The 19,477-nt window shown below is 34.0% G+C and overlaps 2 protein-coding genes across 2 annotated transcripts; both read right to left on the bottom strand.

Moving 5' to 3' along the window:
- Positions 1-722: 722 nt before the first annotated feature.
- HELRODRAFT_71289 (hypothetical protein) lies at positions 723-3,629 on the bottom strand (the record flags this gene model as incomplete). The annotated part of the gene is made up of 7 exons (XM_009011868.1): positions 723-860; positions 1,338-1,446; positions 1,583-1,773; positions 2,060-2,216; positions 2,403-2,524; positions 2,856-2,970; positions 3,589-3,629. Coding segments are annotated over 7 exons (873 nt in total), but the record flags the coding sequence as incomplete, so codon positions are not given.
- A 426-nt stretch (positions 3,630-4,055) lies between these two features.
- Positions 4,056-6,566, bottom strand: HELRODRAFT_190036 (hypothetical protein; the record flags this gene model as incomplete). The annotated part of the gene is made up of 4 exons (XM_009011869.1): positions 4,056-4,683; positions 4,918-5,043; positions 5,457-5,578; positions 5,984-6,566. Coding segments are annotated over 4 exons (1,458 nt in total), but the record flags the coding sequence as incomplete, so codon positions are not given.
- Positions 6,567-19,477: the final 12,911 nt, after the last annotated feature.

Here is a 19,477-nt window from a genome sequence, read left to right on the forward strand (position 1 = left end):
GAAACAACGTACAGACGATTGCTTGCTACATTTAAATGAATGGAATATCTCTTGGTTGAAACAGAAATAAAATTAAAAAACATAAATAAATAAAAGATTAGACAGTAATTTTTATACCACCCAAAAAAAAGTAAAACCAAATCACCCCTCTCGCATCTCTTAATCACGTAACCTCAGAAAAATTTAGACAACCCTGAACAACAAAACTTGAGCTTTTTGCACCACTTTAAATTTTCAAAAAATCCAAATTTGTTCAACCATTAAAACATGTTAAAACCGAAATAATTTAAACAACAACTGATAGTTAGAGATTTTTAAACCCGGGGTATAATTTATTAGCTAAATTTTTCAAGAAGACTGCTAAAATCAATCTTTGCTCACTAAAGTCTGAACAACTTTGCAATGAAATCATTTCAATCTAATCTCCTCTATTTTTTTCCAAGTGTAAAATGTTTGTTACCAGTGCAACGTAGAAATCAATAAAATAAATGAACAAAAATAGGCACCACTTAATTTCGTGGTAAAATGTTTTGAAAGTTTACAAATTTGCATAAAAGTGAGTAAAATGAAATATTTTCATCAACAGTTTCTGTCAACGCTCTAAGAACGAAATAAAAAAGTGATCATAAAAATCTGAGAAATGAACAGTTTAAAATTCCGAGTGGATTCAGCAAGATGAAATGGATGAAGAAATAGAAGAGTAGCAGGAGGACCGGGCCTAGTCACCTCCAGTTGCGACTGCTCACAACGTTCAGAACTTTCTGCAGAGTGACCAGGCGACACTCGAGCGATGGATTGGATAGCAGTGAGGTCTTCACAGAAGTTTCCAACGGAAGAATGGCCACCATGTACCACAACCACTTTGGTCCATCGTCGCCGAATATGTTCGGAGGTGGTGGTGATGATGGTGGTGGAAGACTTTTGAGTTTACACGAAGGTGATTTTGACGATGGTGGTGATGATCTGGGTGAGCGAGATGGTGACTTTTTGTTTGGATCTGATGACGAGACGAATGATGACACATCCTTATAGTCTTCCTCAGCACTTTCATCGCCATCGTCATTATTATAACCAACATCACATCTGTGCTTGTTCCCGCCCTTACAAATTTTGCTTCCAGAGCCATTTTTAACGCCACCACAACACTTGTTGTCATTCTCGTTGCTGACTTCCTCATCACCGCTATCATTTTTCGCATTTTTGCTTCTATCACCATTACCGTTACCTGATTTCTCGGCGTTGGCATTATGGTGGCAGCTGTCATCACGTTCTCCATCATCACCAGCACCCCCAGAATGATAGTTGCTATTATTTTCGATGAGCTGCTTCTGAGAAACCCTCGAGAATTGAGGAAAGTTTCCGTAGCAGTTGATGATGGCCTGCCTCTTCTCGGGAGCCAGGCCGTTGAACCATTTGAGGCATTTGTCGTAAGTTTCAAGCAGCTGACTAGACACCGCTTCAAATAAATAGATGGTTATCATCGTCATCGTCGTCAACATCACTATCATCATCGCTATCGAATCTATAAACACAACCATCTTCATCACAACTACCATTACATCAAAGTCATTAGTATCTAAACTGACCCTGAACTTTTTCTTGGGGAATGAATTTATCCGAGATGTACTGAACTTTAGCCACATCATAGCCATCTCTTTTACCTCGACTTTGAACTTTGAACCTGCGTCGACCTAAGGTCGTCACCACCGACCTACCGTCCGACAAATATCTGAGATCCTGTATTTCAAGCATGGTTCCAATCTGCGAGTAGTGCTGGTCTCTGCGACAATTTTTAAAATAATTTCATCAGGTATGCTTTAAATTTCTACCTTGAAAGAATTTGATCATTTATTTGCAACTCTGTTTCATCTCCATATTCATCCTGATGATAACAACAACAACGACTTGATGTGAATGTGACTGAATGGATGTTATTCACATGAGCAATTTCACGGCAACAACAATATTAACACAATAAAAAGGTTAACAGGCAGACAAACAAACAAGCTGAAACACGCAGGCAGCTAAACAGAACAGCAGTAAAAAGTTCCTACCCAACAGGTTTATCCAGCCAGACGCACATGCCGAACTGCCTAGCGCCACTCTCAAGACACCTCCTCATCATCAGGCGGTACCTGGGTTCGAAGACATGCAGGGGGCAGGAGAGGTCGGGGTAGGCCAACGTGCAGACGAATATTGGGATGTCTTCTCCTCTGCTGATGCTGGTAGGTGGGCAGGCAGATGTATACTTTTATTGTTAGCTCAATTAATGAAACTTTTCACCGGATTGATACCAACAAAACAACCGACCAACCAACCAACCTACCGACCGACCGACCGACCAACCGATCGACTAGTCAATCAACCAACCGACCAGTCAACCAGCCAACAAGCCAACCTACCATGCAGCAGTAGCTAGTTCAGAGAGATGGTTCCTCTTCCTGGCGTCCAATTCCTCGCCGAACTGTTTCTCCATCAACCAGTTCAATGATTCCGTGGTGGCCTGTGGTCTCAGCACCATGTACTGCATCATTTGTTGGTTCTTAATTAACGTCAAGGGCACCGGCAATACATTATCTTTAATATTAATGTCAGAGGCCAGCGCTGTCATTATTACCATAGCAAGTTCACATCAACAGCCTCCAACTACCAAGATTTTAAACAACTTCGTCTTCTCCGATTGGTTTCAATCTCTGTCTACGTTTTCGCATTCAGATATTCACGCCAGCATGAACGAATCGGTCGATCAACCAATTTAATAACCAACCAACCAACCAACCGACCGACCGACCGACCGACTGACCAACCAACCGACTGGACAATCAACCGACTGGACAATCATTCGACCAACCAACCTTGCAGAGAGCTTCCTTACAGAGTGGACAGAAGGGATTGTGATCCAATGACCTATAGAGGCATTCCTTGCAGAACACGTGACCACAAGGTGTTGTTATGGGCTCCAACAACAATCTGTCAATCAATCAATCAATCAATCAATCAATCAATCAATCAATCAATCAATCAATCAATCAATCAATCAATCAATCAATCAATCAGTCAACCAATCAATCAATCAACCAATCATTCAATCATTCAATCAGTCAGCCAATCAATCAACCAATCATTCATTAAATCAACCAATCATCAATCGATTAGTCAGTCAGTTAGTTAAGAGTCGGTTATTAAGTTGACTAGCAAGTCAGTCAACCAGCCGGCTATCCTACCGACCAACCAATCAAATCGGCCAGTCACTGTAATTCAATCAGGAAGTAACGAACGGCCAATCAGCAACCAAAAAACTTGCACGGTATCAGATGGAATGAATAAGTGAATAAAAGAAAAGATTTCATTCATTCGCCAAATGTTTATTCATTGTTGAAGTGAGTTTTATTACGTAATAATAACTACTCGAACTAATGATACTCAAGTAGTTTCATTGCAATTACATAACGATGTTGATGCTGATGTTAATGATGATAATTATGGTGATAACGATAGTGATAATGATGGTAAAATGATGGTGATAATAATGGCGATGATGATGGTGATAATGATGGTGATAATTATGGCAGAAATGACGATGAGTACCTATAACACAACGAGCAGTCCAAATCTTCTATTGCTACCAGACCCAACAACTTTGAAACTGAGTAGAGCAACAAAGAAAATATTATCACTGATAATAATGATGATGACGACGCTGATGATGATGAAGTAGAACGATGAAGATGATGATACAAAATGATAATGTTATAGATTGATGATGATGAAAATGACAATATTATAGAATGATAATGAAGATGACGTTGATGATGATGTAGAATGATGTTATAGAATGATGATGACGGCGTTGACAAAAATACAAAATGATGATGTTATAGAATGATGATGATGAAGATGATGACTGTGACTGACACGCAAAAATATACCAAGTCTGGTCATTTCCGTCTGTGAGAGCATGGAAAACTTGGATGTCATTGATACTAGTAACGATGATGACGGAAGTGATGGTGATGACGTCATCATAGTTGTTGATGACGATGATGAAGAAGATGATGATGACGACGATGAAGATAAGAGAGCGCATATTTTTGATAATTTCGACTTTTTTATGAGATTTTTAATGTTTTGCTTGCAATTAGGTTTTGCGGAACTGTTTTTATTCTGACTGTTATCAGCGCTGAATACGTTGTCGTCATCATTATCATCATCATCATCATTGTTGTTATCATTATCAACATTGTTATCGTTAACGGGGTTGCTATTAACATTGGTTGATTGCTTGCTATCATGAGCGAAGTGAGGAAGATGATGGTAGTGGAAAAGTGGATGATGATGTTGATGATGATGTTGATGATGATGAGGAAAAGGAGCATGATGATGATGTTGATGAAGATGATGTTGATGATGATGATGATGAGGAAGAGGAGCATGATGAGGATGTTGATGAGGATGACAAGCATGGTGACCGCATCGAACATCCAATTCTAAAGTTAAACTGGAAGATGGCGTCGACATTGGAATCATTTTTGCTGTCTCAGACGATGGTGACGATGTTTCTAACAAGCGTGAAGGTGATGATGAAGAGGACGATGATGACGACGATGAAGAGGACGACGGTACTTTGCGATACGAAGTGCATTCGGCATTTGGGGTTTTTGGTTGCAAAGAATGATTGACTACCTGAATGGTAGTAATAAACGTATGTTGCACTGCTAAAATTAACAGCATGCCTTAATATTTTTTTAAAAATCTATCTTTGAACTTTCCCTTCATGAGAATGAAAACATTTGAAAAATTCTTTTTCACAGTTAAAGTTTACAACACGAAACCAGATAACCAACGATAATAATTAATATAATAAAAATACTAAATAACAACGATAAAAAACACAAAATAAAAACACAAAACAACAACATTTTCAAGCTCTCTCTTAATTTTGACACTCAGTCGTTGAGGAATGGACAGACACGTGAGATATGACAATATGGACGCATCAAACTGACCCAACCAGTGCAAACAACGTGATCTACACAAATGGCCCTAAATTAAATCAAATTTATTCAATATTTTCTTGTTAAATATAAAAAAAGTAGGTCGTGATTTTAAAAATGGCAAAAGAAATAAGCCCTTCTTATTTAAAAATGCTCTTACCAGCATGCTTATTAGTCAACTGCCACTGACTACATTGCTCAGTTGTGGGTCACTGCAAATTGCTTATGATAGGTGGGAGTTTCTTTGCATTCAAACACGATTAAGACAACAGAAGAGACAGGTACCATACTCATTACACCGTCACCATTAGCAATTGTAACCATTAGGAATTATCATCCCATGCATATTTTAGGTAAGATATGAAATGATTAAAGATGAAATATTAATAAATAATAGCATGATAAAAATAGTGATGACAATAATGATAAATGACGATGATGCGTTGTTGTTGTTCTAATAACCATTAAGCATTTGGGATTGTACTGAATGATGTAATCAGCTGTTGATAGAGACTGCTGATAATCAGCTAGTTTGTACAGAGACATGCATCTCAAGAGCATCACATATAGGTCCAGTTTAGTACCTATAACAATTTTAAAATTTAATTTTTACTGGACTTCACTTTGAATACATATCCTTATTTATCATAATTATTAGTGTAAGGATGTTTTAAATGTTTGTTATTTGATGTATGAAATATTGTTCAGACCATTGGATAAATTTTTATACGAAGCAACTAACGCTGAGTATCAAACTCATTCGTTGATGAAAAATAAGGAAAGTTATTTTTATAAATAGTCAATCAATCAATCAATCAATTTGATTGAAAGTTATTTTTATAAATAGGATGGTTGAAATTTACAATTTAGCAATACATTATAAAGGTGAAAAGAAAATGACTAATGAAAAAAAAACATCTAAATATCTTGAGATGAGTAAAAAATGACAAATATAAATAATAAAGAAAAGCATCAAATCAGTAAAAAACCTTTATCTGCCTCGCCATCAATAAGTGAAACTACCTCTTTGAGTTTACCACTCTTGTATAAACTCAATATATCATTCTTCAACTTCACAATTGGCATTAAAGTTGAAAATTTATCGATGAGATTAACCAAGGAAACATTTGATTTTGAGAAGACAACCAAACTGTTGAAACATTTTGACGTTTCTTCAGCTGCACACTTCAGGCAGACATCATCCACATCTTTGATACAGAGTTGGCAGAAAGTGTGGCCACAAAGTTTGGTGATAGGTTCATGGAAAACATTTCTACACTCACTGCAGCATATCAACACATTTTCCAAGTCATCAACACTACCTTCTTCTGTTGTTGATTGTTTGTTGGATGGTGTTGTTGTTTCAGCTGTTGTGAATGCCGTGTGAGATGCAAGATGTGATGGTGTGGAGTTGTCAATCATGCAAGAAACCAGTTTGCCCAGCTGGTCAGCTGAAATATTTGTTTTCGTTTTTTTGATTGCTTTCGAGTACGCTGACATTGCCTGGCCAACTTCATTCTCAGACAACAAAAAATCACCGTACCTGAAATAATCTTTCACTTTTGAGTCCATTGTTCTAACTAAAAGGTCCTGTTTAGCTGTTGATTGCAAATGTAAACTTACTATAATGTTAAACTGTTTTACAAAAATGTTTAATGAGATATATATTTTAAAGTTTTATATTTATTACCAATATTATAGTGCCTAAACCAAAGTGATATCGTATACAAAAACAAGTTAAAAATTAACTTCTTTTAATTTCAAACTATTTTTAAGATTAGATTGGAGTGCTTATTGAATAATCGTTAATCAGTTACTTATTAGTTAATTATTCCACTCTTTTCCATATGTATTTCAAAATATAACTAAATATCAAAATATGAAAATAAAAAAGTAATGTTGTATGTGTGTGTGTGAGAGTATGTGCACATGACAAATGATTGAATTGCCAACTAAGTCTATCAGTCTCTATCTAATATTCTAATGATAATTCTAAGTCTAAAAAAAAGCGACTAAACTAACCTAACACAATAAAGATTGACAAGGAAGATTATTATATTCATATATTGTCAATTATATTATAAATTATGTTGAATAAAAAAGTTTGTATTTTTTTCTGATGTTTGTTGAAACTTTGAATTTGAAAGAAATGAAATTTTATAAAAAATTGGAAATTTATTTGTTGAAAATTTGAAAAGACCAAACAAAATGAAGAGAAAAGATGCGTTCGAAAACGACGGAACACTTATGAAGGAAACTCGTCAAGTTCGGGTGTATTAAATAAAATGGAATAAAACAAAAAATAAGACATTTGATTATATAATCGTTACATAACAAACCTGGTTATATAATATTTGAATGCATACAGCAGAACGTCTCTTACATTGGCAACGTAGTGTAGCTGCGACCTTATTGAGTTTCTCTACAGATTAGGCTTTAATTTCACCACTTCTTCCGTTATTCAATGTTTAAAAATAAACATATTTGCAATTTACATAATATTTTTTGTTTATTTTTAAAATATTCAAGTAAATTTCGGCAAACTTTGACAAAAATGTTTACTAATTAAATGAATCGTAGCCGTGTTATTGTACGTTAGGTTCACTTTTAGTGTTGATAATAAACAAACGTACTCCCGACAGCTGATTTAAAAGGCGCGTGTGCTGGTAACATATTTCATCCTTAAATTGACGTCGTGAGTTTAGAAAACATTTTTTATTTCGTTAAATTCACATTTAAACACGCTTCACTAATGTCATAAATCATTTTTTTTACCTTAAAATCAAACCATCGGAGCAAAATCTCTCCTTTGTTTATTTTCTTACATACGCATGGCTTTACTTTACTGGCCTGTACGTACACTGCATTATTATAATAGTGTCAATTCATACATTTTATCGATGTAATTATATGTATAGGGTATGTATATATATATATATATATATATATATATTCATATATATATATATATGTATATATATGTATATATAAATTTTATACTATATAATATAGAGATATATATAATTAACTGTGTTATATGTGTATCAAATATATGTGTGTATAGTTTATATGACGTAGTTAATGTTGTTATCGTAGGTTCATCACGTAGGCCAAGTCATGAGATGAGTGCATTATTAGCACAGTGAATATGGGAAGGCTATATGTAAAATTTCATCAAATTGTTCTATGTATTTGAATGTGTAGTGTGCATGTAGTATCTATGAATGTGTGTATATGCATGTTTGTAGGTATGTGTGTTATGTGTGTTTGTGTATGTATGTGAGTATGCGCATGCTGTATAACTAGTTAGTTATATAACTACTTGGCCATGTGGCACGATCATCATGTCCTATTTAACATGATTCAGCTCAGTTTAATTAATAATAAATTTCATCAAGCCAATGGCCTTTTATGTTTTATGTGTGTGAAGTTTTACACATATGTGAAATAAGTTTTACGTCTAACCCTTAATTGATTTATGATGAATAATTTGTTGTAGACTACAGTAAATCATCTAAGTTTATTGCTGCCATTGAGCAATTAAGTAAAGGGATGAAATTAATAAAAAAATTAAAAATACTTTGCTTCATATATTAGTGTTTCGAAAACTTTGTGATCGATCAATTGCGTTCATCTTATAAATTTGAGCCAAGAATAGGTTAACTTGATGCATTTGTGTTCTTGATTCAATTACAGTGAGAAAATAAGATTTTCAAACAGTAAACCGACACTTACTCCATTTCTTAACACAGATTTATACTAAAAACTAAATATTCATTCGTCATTCGATCTTCTTTCTGTGCATTTCATAATTTATTACAAACCCAGCTCTGTTGTACTGCTACCTGTTATATAACGAAGGCAAACGAACCGTGCTTCGTTTATTTAAAATCTGTTTTTGCTACTCTTGTGTTTCTCGAAAATGTGAACATGTTACGTAATGAAGACTCCTCGATGTTACACAGTTAGACGTATAATTTATTACATAATATAACAGTTGACATTTACACACGCACAAACTTTTGCACACACGCACACATACGTGTGTATTTATATATTTTTACATACCTATATGCATAATTTAACTAAAATATTAATTGAAAATTGCCAATGTTTCAAGTGTACAGTACGATGCTAATCCATCCCGACTGTTTTTTTAAACAGAAATAATAACAAAATAAAACGTCATAATAATTCAGTAAATGATTTTTATCCGTTCATCAAATAATATTTTTGATAACGTAATTAATTTGAAAGTTTCTCCGGAAAACTGAGGGCGACATGATGGAGAATTCCACATCTTCTCTGACACCTGATGAATAATTTAAAATTAAAATTAATATATGTCATACACACATACACGCGCCACGCGCGCTCACACACACACCACACGCACATTTATTTATATGTTTGGTAATATTTTCAAATGACCTTATGTGGTATAGATATTTTTACGTAGATTTTTAAAAATTAGCAACACAAACATCATGCGAAACATTTTTCTTCAATCTTTTTCCAAATTTCTCATTAAGAATGCATGCCATTGTCAGCGCTATTGTCATCGTTATCAGTATCACATCCTCGTCGTCGTCATCATCATCGTCGCCAGCCACTCATTTCCATCATAATCTCTGTCAAAGTACACGAAATCAATCTTGACGTACGCTGATCCATTATGTACCCAACACAATGCATTTGTAGGTATTGTATTCACGAACTAGCATACGCACACACCCAATCACAAATACATACTCGTATAAACCTACATACTTTTATACAAGAAATCGGCACCCAAACATGACATGCTTCTTTGTGTCACATCTGATCTATGATTTTGTACCTTTCAGCAATTTTTATTCTACATTTTCTCGTTTGTGTACCTACTAAAAATGATACCACTACATGTGTGTTTGGCATTTTTTAACCTATATTTTTTTTTATTTTCCTTCAAAGCAAGTTCATAGTTTTAATTATGAGATGTATTGTACTTTTTAATTTGTACTGGTACTCCGTTTTGGTATTTCGTTCCGGGAAAACTTCTGCAATATTTTAAAGAATCTAGCATTTTGAGTTACCCTCCAAGCTAGTGCACAATAATAAAGCGAACTAATGAATTGTTAAACACTAGCATATGCAATGGTACAACTATGTATTATTTACAATTAATAAAATTTTTAAACTAATTGTATTCAAGTGAAATCATTTTTAAATAATTCCTACGTAACTCTTAAAAGACGGCCAAAACCATCGATTCAAAGGTTCAAATGTGTGCATTGCATATATTTCATCCGTAAAAATCTCGTCTGCATGTTTTTGTTTATGTGTTTCGGTTGTTGGTGCATCTTTCTCACTGAGTTTGTCCGAGCCGTTTGTTTATTTCTGGGCGCGGCTTGATTGCTCGCATAACGTATGCAAGATGTGCGCTTTGTGTAGGTTCGTCGATAAGTCAATATTGCATGATCTATCATTGATGGACTAATCGAAATTCGCAAGTAAAAAGCTGGTGAGTTGGAAAATAGGAAAAAAATTAGACGGGTGGTGGGTTGGCGTGTTCTTGTGCATGCATCTGCCTGCCTGTCTGCCTACCTCAAGGTCCCAAGTGTTATGTGGCGTCTGAAGATACTTCCTGAGCATTTGCGTCGATAAAATTTTGCATAAACTTCTAACAATGATGGCGGTATGTAATGTTTCAACAAGCGCACGTCTGCTGCTGTAAGAACACCGATGACAGCAATGATAATAGGAACGATAAAAATTGAAAAAATAATATTGATGATCTTATATGTGCAGCCGGACACCACTTTGAGCCCTGCAAATTTTGAGAAATTACTCGGTTTAAAACTTGGCAGATGGTTGAAATGCCTCATTTAACAGAAGGAAGGAAAATGGCAAAGACATTAACGTGAAGAAAGATAGATTAAACGAGAACAAGATTTTATAATGGACAAAAAAAGATAGATATGTAAACAAAAGCTTGCTTCTGTCAATAAATAAAGAAAGAAACATCAAGGACGTTTAATTGTATATATTGGCCGGGAAAACGTAAAACACAAGCAGAAACACATTAACGCAGCTATAAATCGTTGTAATTGGTCTCTTTGAGATTATCGTGACGTCAACGACGACAATGATGTCAGCGCAGTTGTTGATGTTACATCATACTTCTGACGGAAATGTCTTCCAATGATGAAGATTAAGGTACGGTAATGTTTCGCCTTTGATGTAAAATTATCGCTTAGTCTTTCATTACAACAGTCATAACCTTCCAACAAAATTGCCTCGACGCGCTAGTGAAACTAATTTTGAGGCATATTTTTGTGATCACCTTTTGGCAAAGATAACGTGTGAACTATCAGGATTAATTCAGTTGTTATTTATTTATTGAGACGAGATTACCGAAGCAATGTATTTGTCACTTTTTGACACTCGTTATTTCGTGTGTGTGAAGCTCACACGGATTGAAAAGGATTGTTTAAAAGAATGGAAAGAAAGGCGTCAGACATTCCCAAGAATGATTTGATGGTTTTCAATATTTTTTTACCACATTTGATTAGTTTTTTGCATTGCCTCGCCTGCTATGGTGCTTTTTTTTTAATAAATTTCTACCTATTGATGAATCGTGAGATGGAATTTTTCGCTAATTGAGTGATTGAAAGTTGAAAAAGTTGATGACTGGTATAGGAGGATCTATTGATTGATCGGTCCGAACGATGCCAACTAATTCAGCAGTCTGCTTCTAATTTTTTGTCACTATTTGCTTTTTGAAAATATTCTACTTGCTCACTGTCGGCAGGAAGCGTGACATCATCGAATCTCATTATGACGTCAAGATACACGTGATCTCTCAACATATTCCTGCATCATTAGGCCATCTGGCTTTTGAATTTTGTTCTTTTTTCTTTGATGGTCTTCGACGTTTTCTCCGTTGAAAAATCTTTTTGAAGTCCCAACTATTATTGTCGCTGTTTTTGGTTCTGTTCTGTGAAACGTGCATCTGGTTCTTTTTAAATCAAATCTATTCACTATGAGTTTTTGGAAATTTAAAAAATTGAATTTTTTAACAGATACACCTCTCTTATTATATTTACTAATGACATTGATTCTTAAACATCATTCACCTTTTCATTCAATTCTTCTTTATAAATTTTTTAAACAAATTGTAACTCGTGGTGTAACTCGTAGAAAATATATTATTCAGTTTTCTTATGTTTTTCAACATTTTATTTACACCCAATAAAAGTTGATGTCAACATTTTATTTGCAATAAAATAAAATAAAAGTGGATGGCTAACAACACTAACGTAATTATTAATTATTCAACAATCTTAAATAACAAATTTAGGCACAAATTGGTGGACTGATCAAACTTTACGATTGAAAAATGCTAGCATTCACACACGAACGATCATACGTTATAACGCATAAGGTTGAAACCTGGCATAGTTGGAAAAATTGTATGCGATGAAAAAATAAATTTCTACCATAAAGCTGCAAAAATTCGTAATCATCCCCGGACCATGAACGCATGCCTGGTTGCAGATTTTTTTCTATGACGTCATAAACACGTGGCGTATTACGTCACTTTAAGATGAAATGAGCTTCAAGTGCAAATAGTGGCGCGGCATCGTTACGACGATAACGGCGGTTGTTATGAAGATCGTTAAAAAATATTCCTTCATATCTTTTGTTCGCACGCACTCATTCCTTCGTACGCACGCACTCATTCCTTCGTACGCACGCACTTATAGCCATCCATGCGCATGTCAACCCATGCGAATTGAATACACTGGGAATGAATTGTAATGTAGTCACCGTCACATATTTCCTGACTTAAAAAATAATAATGCCTCTCTAATTAATTTTTGACCTTTCATTCTCTTTCTCCATCACAATCTTAATTTTTCCCGGCGCTTGTGTCTTCATTCTCGTCGTTATCGCCATCAATACTCGTCGTATCAAAGTCACCACCACCACAAAATTATCACCATTATCATCATCATTATCATTATTATCTTCAACATGCTTATTATTCTTATCATCGGTATTCTAATCATCATCAATATCATCATCAACATTCCAATCGAAGCTTCATTCACCATAAACAATGCTACCAGATGATGCAACTAATAAACAAAATTTTCCCTTATCTCCTTATTCCCTCTCTTTCTCTCCTCTCTCTCCTCTCTCTATTTTTCTCTTCTTCTCACTATCTTTTTCCCTTCTTCTTTCTCTCTTCCTCTTTTCTTCTCATTCTCTCTTTCCTTCTCGCTTCTTCAGCGCCATTTCTTTTTGAATTTTTATATTTTTTATTTCATTTTTTATGTCTGTCTACTTTTCCTTAACGAGTGCTTTTGACCTCAGTATGTTCTTTTGTGTGTGCGTGCGTGCGTGTGTGTGTGTGATGGTGTGTGTGTGTATGTGATGAGTGTGTACATGTCGCATGTTACATAATTTTTGTGGTTTCCATCTTATTTAATCTTCGTCATCTGCTTTTACGCGTTCCCGCGTGCGAACGTACGATCGTACGTTGTGGTGGCGGTCGTGGTATCGTATTTTCTGCTAATCATATTTGTTCCTCGTACACTTTTCATTTTCAATTACTTGACTTAATTAAAGATTCCAACGTTGCCAGATTTATTTTCTACGCTTAGAAATGTTTTCATATTCTGTTTCTTTCCTTTTTTTGTTTATTAACTTTTTTCTTTCTCTTTTTTTTTAACTTCAACATGTTTGCTGAAAATATTATTATGTTTCGTTGTTAAATATTTTTTTCGGCGAGTAACTTTTACATTCCCTGTCCATATGAAGTTATTTTTCCCTACGTACACATCGTAAATACAAGGCAAAAGTGGAGGCCTTCCAAATTTCAATAAGAATTTCACAAATTTATACTTTTTTTACTAAAATTAAAAAAAACTGAAATAAAATTCGTTTTTTGGTGTCACTATTTTTCTGAGTATAGAAAATAAATGTTTATTCGAGAAGAAACAAAGGAACGCAGAGACTATTTATTTTTCAAGTATTAGTTCTCTCAGTGTCTTCGAACGTTATGTTGCTACTCCCTCTGTTGACTGAAGAAATGAGGTCATTTATTTGAAGTTAGACATAAGTTAAGTTAATTTAATGAATAAATTTAGAAATTTAGAAAAAAAATTTAAATGAAAGAAGAGCGTAGAGGACGGTTTGAAAGTTGACGTCTGCTGTATTGGATTGAAGGCAATTAGGGTAAATAATTTTTCCTTGGCTCGGCGACGCACGTTTCGCAATTAATTGCCGCCATTCATTAACGACGAATTTCTAACAAATGAGCACTAAAAACTGAATGAAACATTCTTCGTTGTATAAAATATAAAAAGTTAATTAATTTTTTACAGTCAGAAACAAAAGTATTTACACACTAAGACTGCATTTGTTAATTTGTGTAGAGTGCACATATGCGGGTTTTCCAATTAATTGTTCTGTTTTTCTCATTAATTGTTGATTGTAGGCACGTGAGAGGATGAGGAAAGTTGCAAAGAACAGTTCTTCGCTTTGGAAGAAATCCTTTAAGGCTCTGATTGTTGCCGAAGTCTTACTGGCAGGAGGGTTCAGTTGGTGCTGGTGGCAGCTCTGTCGAAAGCAAGGTCGCTGCAAAAAAACACCCGTTTTGTTGAGTTATTGTTTCGTGTTTTTACTTGAAAAATTTATTTGTTTAACTGAATAAACTATTATTTTCACTTAAAATTTATAAAAGCGTCAATAAATAATTCATTTTTAATAGTGTAGAATGTCTAGAAAAAGTAAGAGTGAATAATATATGCGTCGAACGAGTGCACACGTTTTCGATTTATGGATGACATTTTTAAAAGTAATAAATTTTTTTTTGCTTTTCAGAGTTCAGATTTTATGTACATGCAAGAAGCCCTGCTACATTAAATAGTTTGTTTGTTTTTTTAGTTATTGTAAATCATCATCCTCAAATTACTTTTCGAATTTAATTTTTTAACCATTTTATTCGTTTGAGGCTTTTAAATTATTCTCATTTTACTACTTTTCTTCACCAATGTGTTGTTGTTGACCACGTTTGGTTTATTATTCCTTTCCTGAAATAATTATTTTTGAATCCATAACCTTTTTGCCTACCATAAATTACTTCTTATGAATATCTATTCTTGAACCTAAATATGCAATCGTAAACATAGGATTTTTTAATAATCTTGATATGCTTGCCATTGTCTACTATCAAATAATCTCAATTATTAATAATAATATTAAAAATGAAAAAAACTTTCAAACTAAATTTTTAATTCGTTTTTAGTTTTTTAATCTCCCATCAAATTTTTTTCAGCTTTCTACTCGCTCTATGATCGTGTCAGTCAGGAACCCAGCGGCTCACTGAAGAGGACAGATTACACTGTTTGGGGATTAGATTCCTAATTAGTTTTTAGCGTCATTTTTAATTAGGATTGTGCTCTTTCAAATAATCATTTTTTAATAATTTCCCTATCTCTCTCTCTCTCTCTCTCTCTCTCTCTCTCTATCTGTCTCTCTCTGTCTCTCTCTCATTCTCTCATTGAACACCCCATCATGTCTGTTGTACAATAACGCTTTTCTGATCAGTAATTAGCTCGTGTTCTTCCATCTCAAACACGCTATTTTAAGTGTACAATGCCACGTTAATATTATTATTATTATCATTATTATTATTATTTATATTGTTATTTATGTAAGTGTTTATGATATTATTTTTATGATCTAGTTGACTTACGTTATTAATCAGGGTGGATTCAATTATGGTGAAATAAAACATACGAAAAGTCATTCATTCTCTGTTTTTTTATTCATGTGCTGGAGATATAATATGAGACTTACCTGCATGAATTTTGTCGGTTGCCATGAATTTTGGTATGAATTTCGAGGAGTGATGTCGTTGAGCATGATTAAAAAAAGATGTGTAAGTATTATAATTTTCATGATCATAGCAGTCCGCATTGCAAGGAAACCTCGTCATCATCGTTATCATTAGATTCACTATCACATTTGTTATCTCATTCATCATTTGTGATGTCATAACCATCCTCTATACCATCACGACTTCTACTGCTACTACTAAAAACATTGTTATTTTCATCATCTATGTCACAGTCATTGTTATCATCACCACCATCGTCATCATCATAAATATTATTCTCGCCATAAAACATTGATTAAAATTTGAGGATGCATTAGATTGTGTTTTATTATGGTTTGCAAAGTGTTCTGTACGATTCTCGCCATCGACTTCCTGTTTTCTTGTCTCTGTGTATTTATGTCTGTATGTCTGTCGGTATGCCCGCTTATCTGTCGGTATGCTTGCCTGCATGTCTGTCTTTCCGTATGTCTGTCTGTTAGTCCGTCTGGCTGTCTGTCTGTTTGCCAATTTGTCTGTACGTCTGTTATTTTTTCTTTCTGTTCGTCTGTCTTATAAATGTCTTACTTTCTGGTGCATACCATTTTAAATTTTAATTATATTTACTTTCTATGTTTGTTCATTGTTTGTCTGGGTGATAGTTTGTTTGTATTGGGATGGCTGTATTGTATTTGTTGTTTGTTTTGTTTTTGCGTTTGCTTTTATTGCACTACGTGTTTGTTTTGTATTTTTTGTATTGTATGTTTACTTTATTTTATATCGGATGCTGTTTAGATCGAGTACGTCAGTATATGGCTTGCTTGTATGTTATGAGGTGAGTTTGTATGTAGTGTGAATCTTGTTTGTATGTTGAGTGGTGAGTTTTTGTGTAACGTGTATCTTGTTTTGTGTGGAGAGGATTGTTTTTGTATAACTAGTCAATCTGAATTCAGCGCTGAGGACATTAAATTTCTTGAATCGGATTAAGGAAAGAATGATAAGGAGGGCTTCCTTTGTTGATTAAAAGTGAAAAAATTAAATCTTCAAAGTGATGAAAAACTAAAACTTCAAAATAGAGGTTTTTGGCAAAGTAATTTTTAACAGCAGCAAACAAAAATGTTGCAAAACAAATAAAAAAAACCAACCCAGAATTTTTAGCGTCAAGAATGTTGGCGGAGTGTAACTTGATTAAATCAATATGCATGGAGTTGGAGGGATGGTCATGTTTAAAATGCGAAAGAGGGCATGCATTGGGCTACATGTAAATTTACTTAGGCACCTGTGTATATCCGTGTGTGTGTGTCCGTGTGTGTGTCTCTGTGTGTTTACGTGTAAATGGACTATACGCATACCTGCATTTCGTTTTAGGCTTTCATCCAAACACATATGTTTGTTCTTATATTCATGTGAGTATGTTTATTTGCATGTAAAAATGTACGATTGTATGTGCTTGTATGTGTGTGTGTGTGTATACGTGTTTATGAGTCTGTATTTATGCGCTTATGATTTAAGTAATTGCCACGAGTAAAGTATCGGAACGGAAAGACAACAATCAACTTTCGAAACAGATTTCTCAATTGATGTTAAAGTTTTAAGGTCGTAAACGCCCGACACAAGAAACAACTTGAAAAAACTAACTTAAACATTAAAAACTTAAACTAATATTAACCATAATATGTTAAACACGGAAAATAAAGATAAAAAAAACAACTGGATATACAAAATTTAAAAAAATCTAACAAACAAAACAATATTGTATACAAACGACAACCAAGCGGTACATAATACAAAACATGCAAACGACTAAATAATACAAAACAAGACATTGTATACAAACGACAACCAAGCGATACAATACAAAACAAAACAGACATTGATAGCATACCAAGTAGAAACATTATCCGATCAATCACAATTACGTCCAGTTACTATCCATGTTTGACATAATATTGCACGCTGTTACACATAAATACAATGACAAGGGCCTCCAGACTTAGCATTATATAAATACATACTTACGTGCGTACATACATACATACATACGAAACGAAACAAAACGAAATTATTTATTTGCTTCTCAAAATTGAAAATTAAAAGAAAGCAGGATGATCATAATAGAATTTATATAAAATTCATCTAGTATGGCCACCTAAACAGAAATGTTCCATGTTCACACAAATTTTCAGCAAATAATAAAAATTTTCCCTAAATGATCTATGAGAGGTATGTTAGATGTTAGTTGTTAGTAAATTAACAAACTCAACTATGTTAGCAAAACAGGTGTTAGTTGTTAGTACGATGGTTCATGGTTTATGTATAACAATGTTTGGTATCTATCCAGAAAAACACGGGATAGACATTACATAGTTATCTATATATTTAAGCATTATATAGAACGACATTGTTCTAAAAGTTAAAGAGAAATGTGATGTAATATATGTATGTAATGTATGAAATACATACGTAAACACATACATACATACGAAACAAAACGAATATTTTATTTGCTTCCCAAAATAACAATCAAGAAGGCAGGATGACTATGATCGAGCTCGTGATGAGTTCATCTTGCACAGCCACCCTGACACAAATAAAACAACAAATGGTATGAATATTCAGGAAAATGTAACATCATATAACTAAATTATTTTGACTAAATCAACAGAACTTAATTCTTAAATTTAAAATAAAATTTTTCAGTTTCTGCCTAAATTTAACATCAGACATTGAGTCAATTTTAAAATTGTTCTTTAATAGCAAATTCCAAATTCTTGGTCCTTTGCAATATACGTGGAAGAAGAGAATGTTTGTTTTTGATGAATTTGATCTAATGTAATTTTGTCTCTTGTTGTTGCTGCAAGTGTAGTAATGATTGAATACTGATGGTAACTTGTTTGTCAGCTGTTTGTAGACAAAATTAGCCGTGAAGTAGGCATTCACCTGATCAAAATTCAAATTTTTCGTTGACAAAAATAATGGCAACGTGTGCGATTGCTTTGTTGATGATGTAACTAGCCGTACTGCCCTCTTCATTATTAATCGGATCGGATCGGTGATCGTGCGATAGGTACCAGCCCAGACTACGTTGCAGTAAGAGATGTACGTACATACATACATACATACATACATACACACACATACATACATACATACATACGTACATACATACATACATACGTACGTACATACATACATACATACGTACGTACATACATACATACATACATACATACATACATACATACATACATACATACATACATACATACATACATACATACATACATACATACATACATACATACACATACATACATACATACATACATACATACATACATACATACATACATACATACATACATACATACATACATACATACATACATACATACATACATACATGCTTACTTATTAAAGTATTGAAAATAAAAATACTAGTGGAACACATTTTCAATGTTTGTGACGAGGCAAATTCTTTTTGAAGGATTTGGGTTTGGCAGGTAAAAGGCGATCGAACTGTTGGAAGGACATACAGCCGAGCAAGCGTCTTACTGGATATAGTTACGTAGGACAAAAAAGTGACGCGAGTTTAAATAGTTAACAGATGAGCTTT

This window comes from Helobdella robusta (genome assembly GCF_000326865.2).
Source record: "Helobdella robusta unplaced genomic scaffold HELROscaffold_10, whole genome shotgun sequence".
Taxonomy (NCBI): Eukaryota; Metazoa; Annelida; class Clitellata; order Rhynchobdellida; family Glossiphoniidae; genus Helobdella; species Helobdella robusta.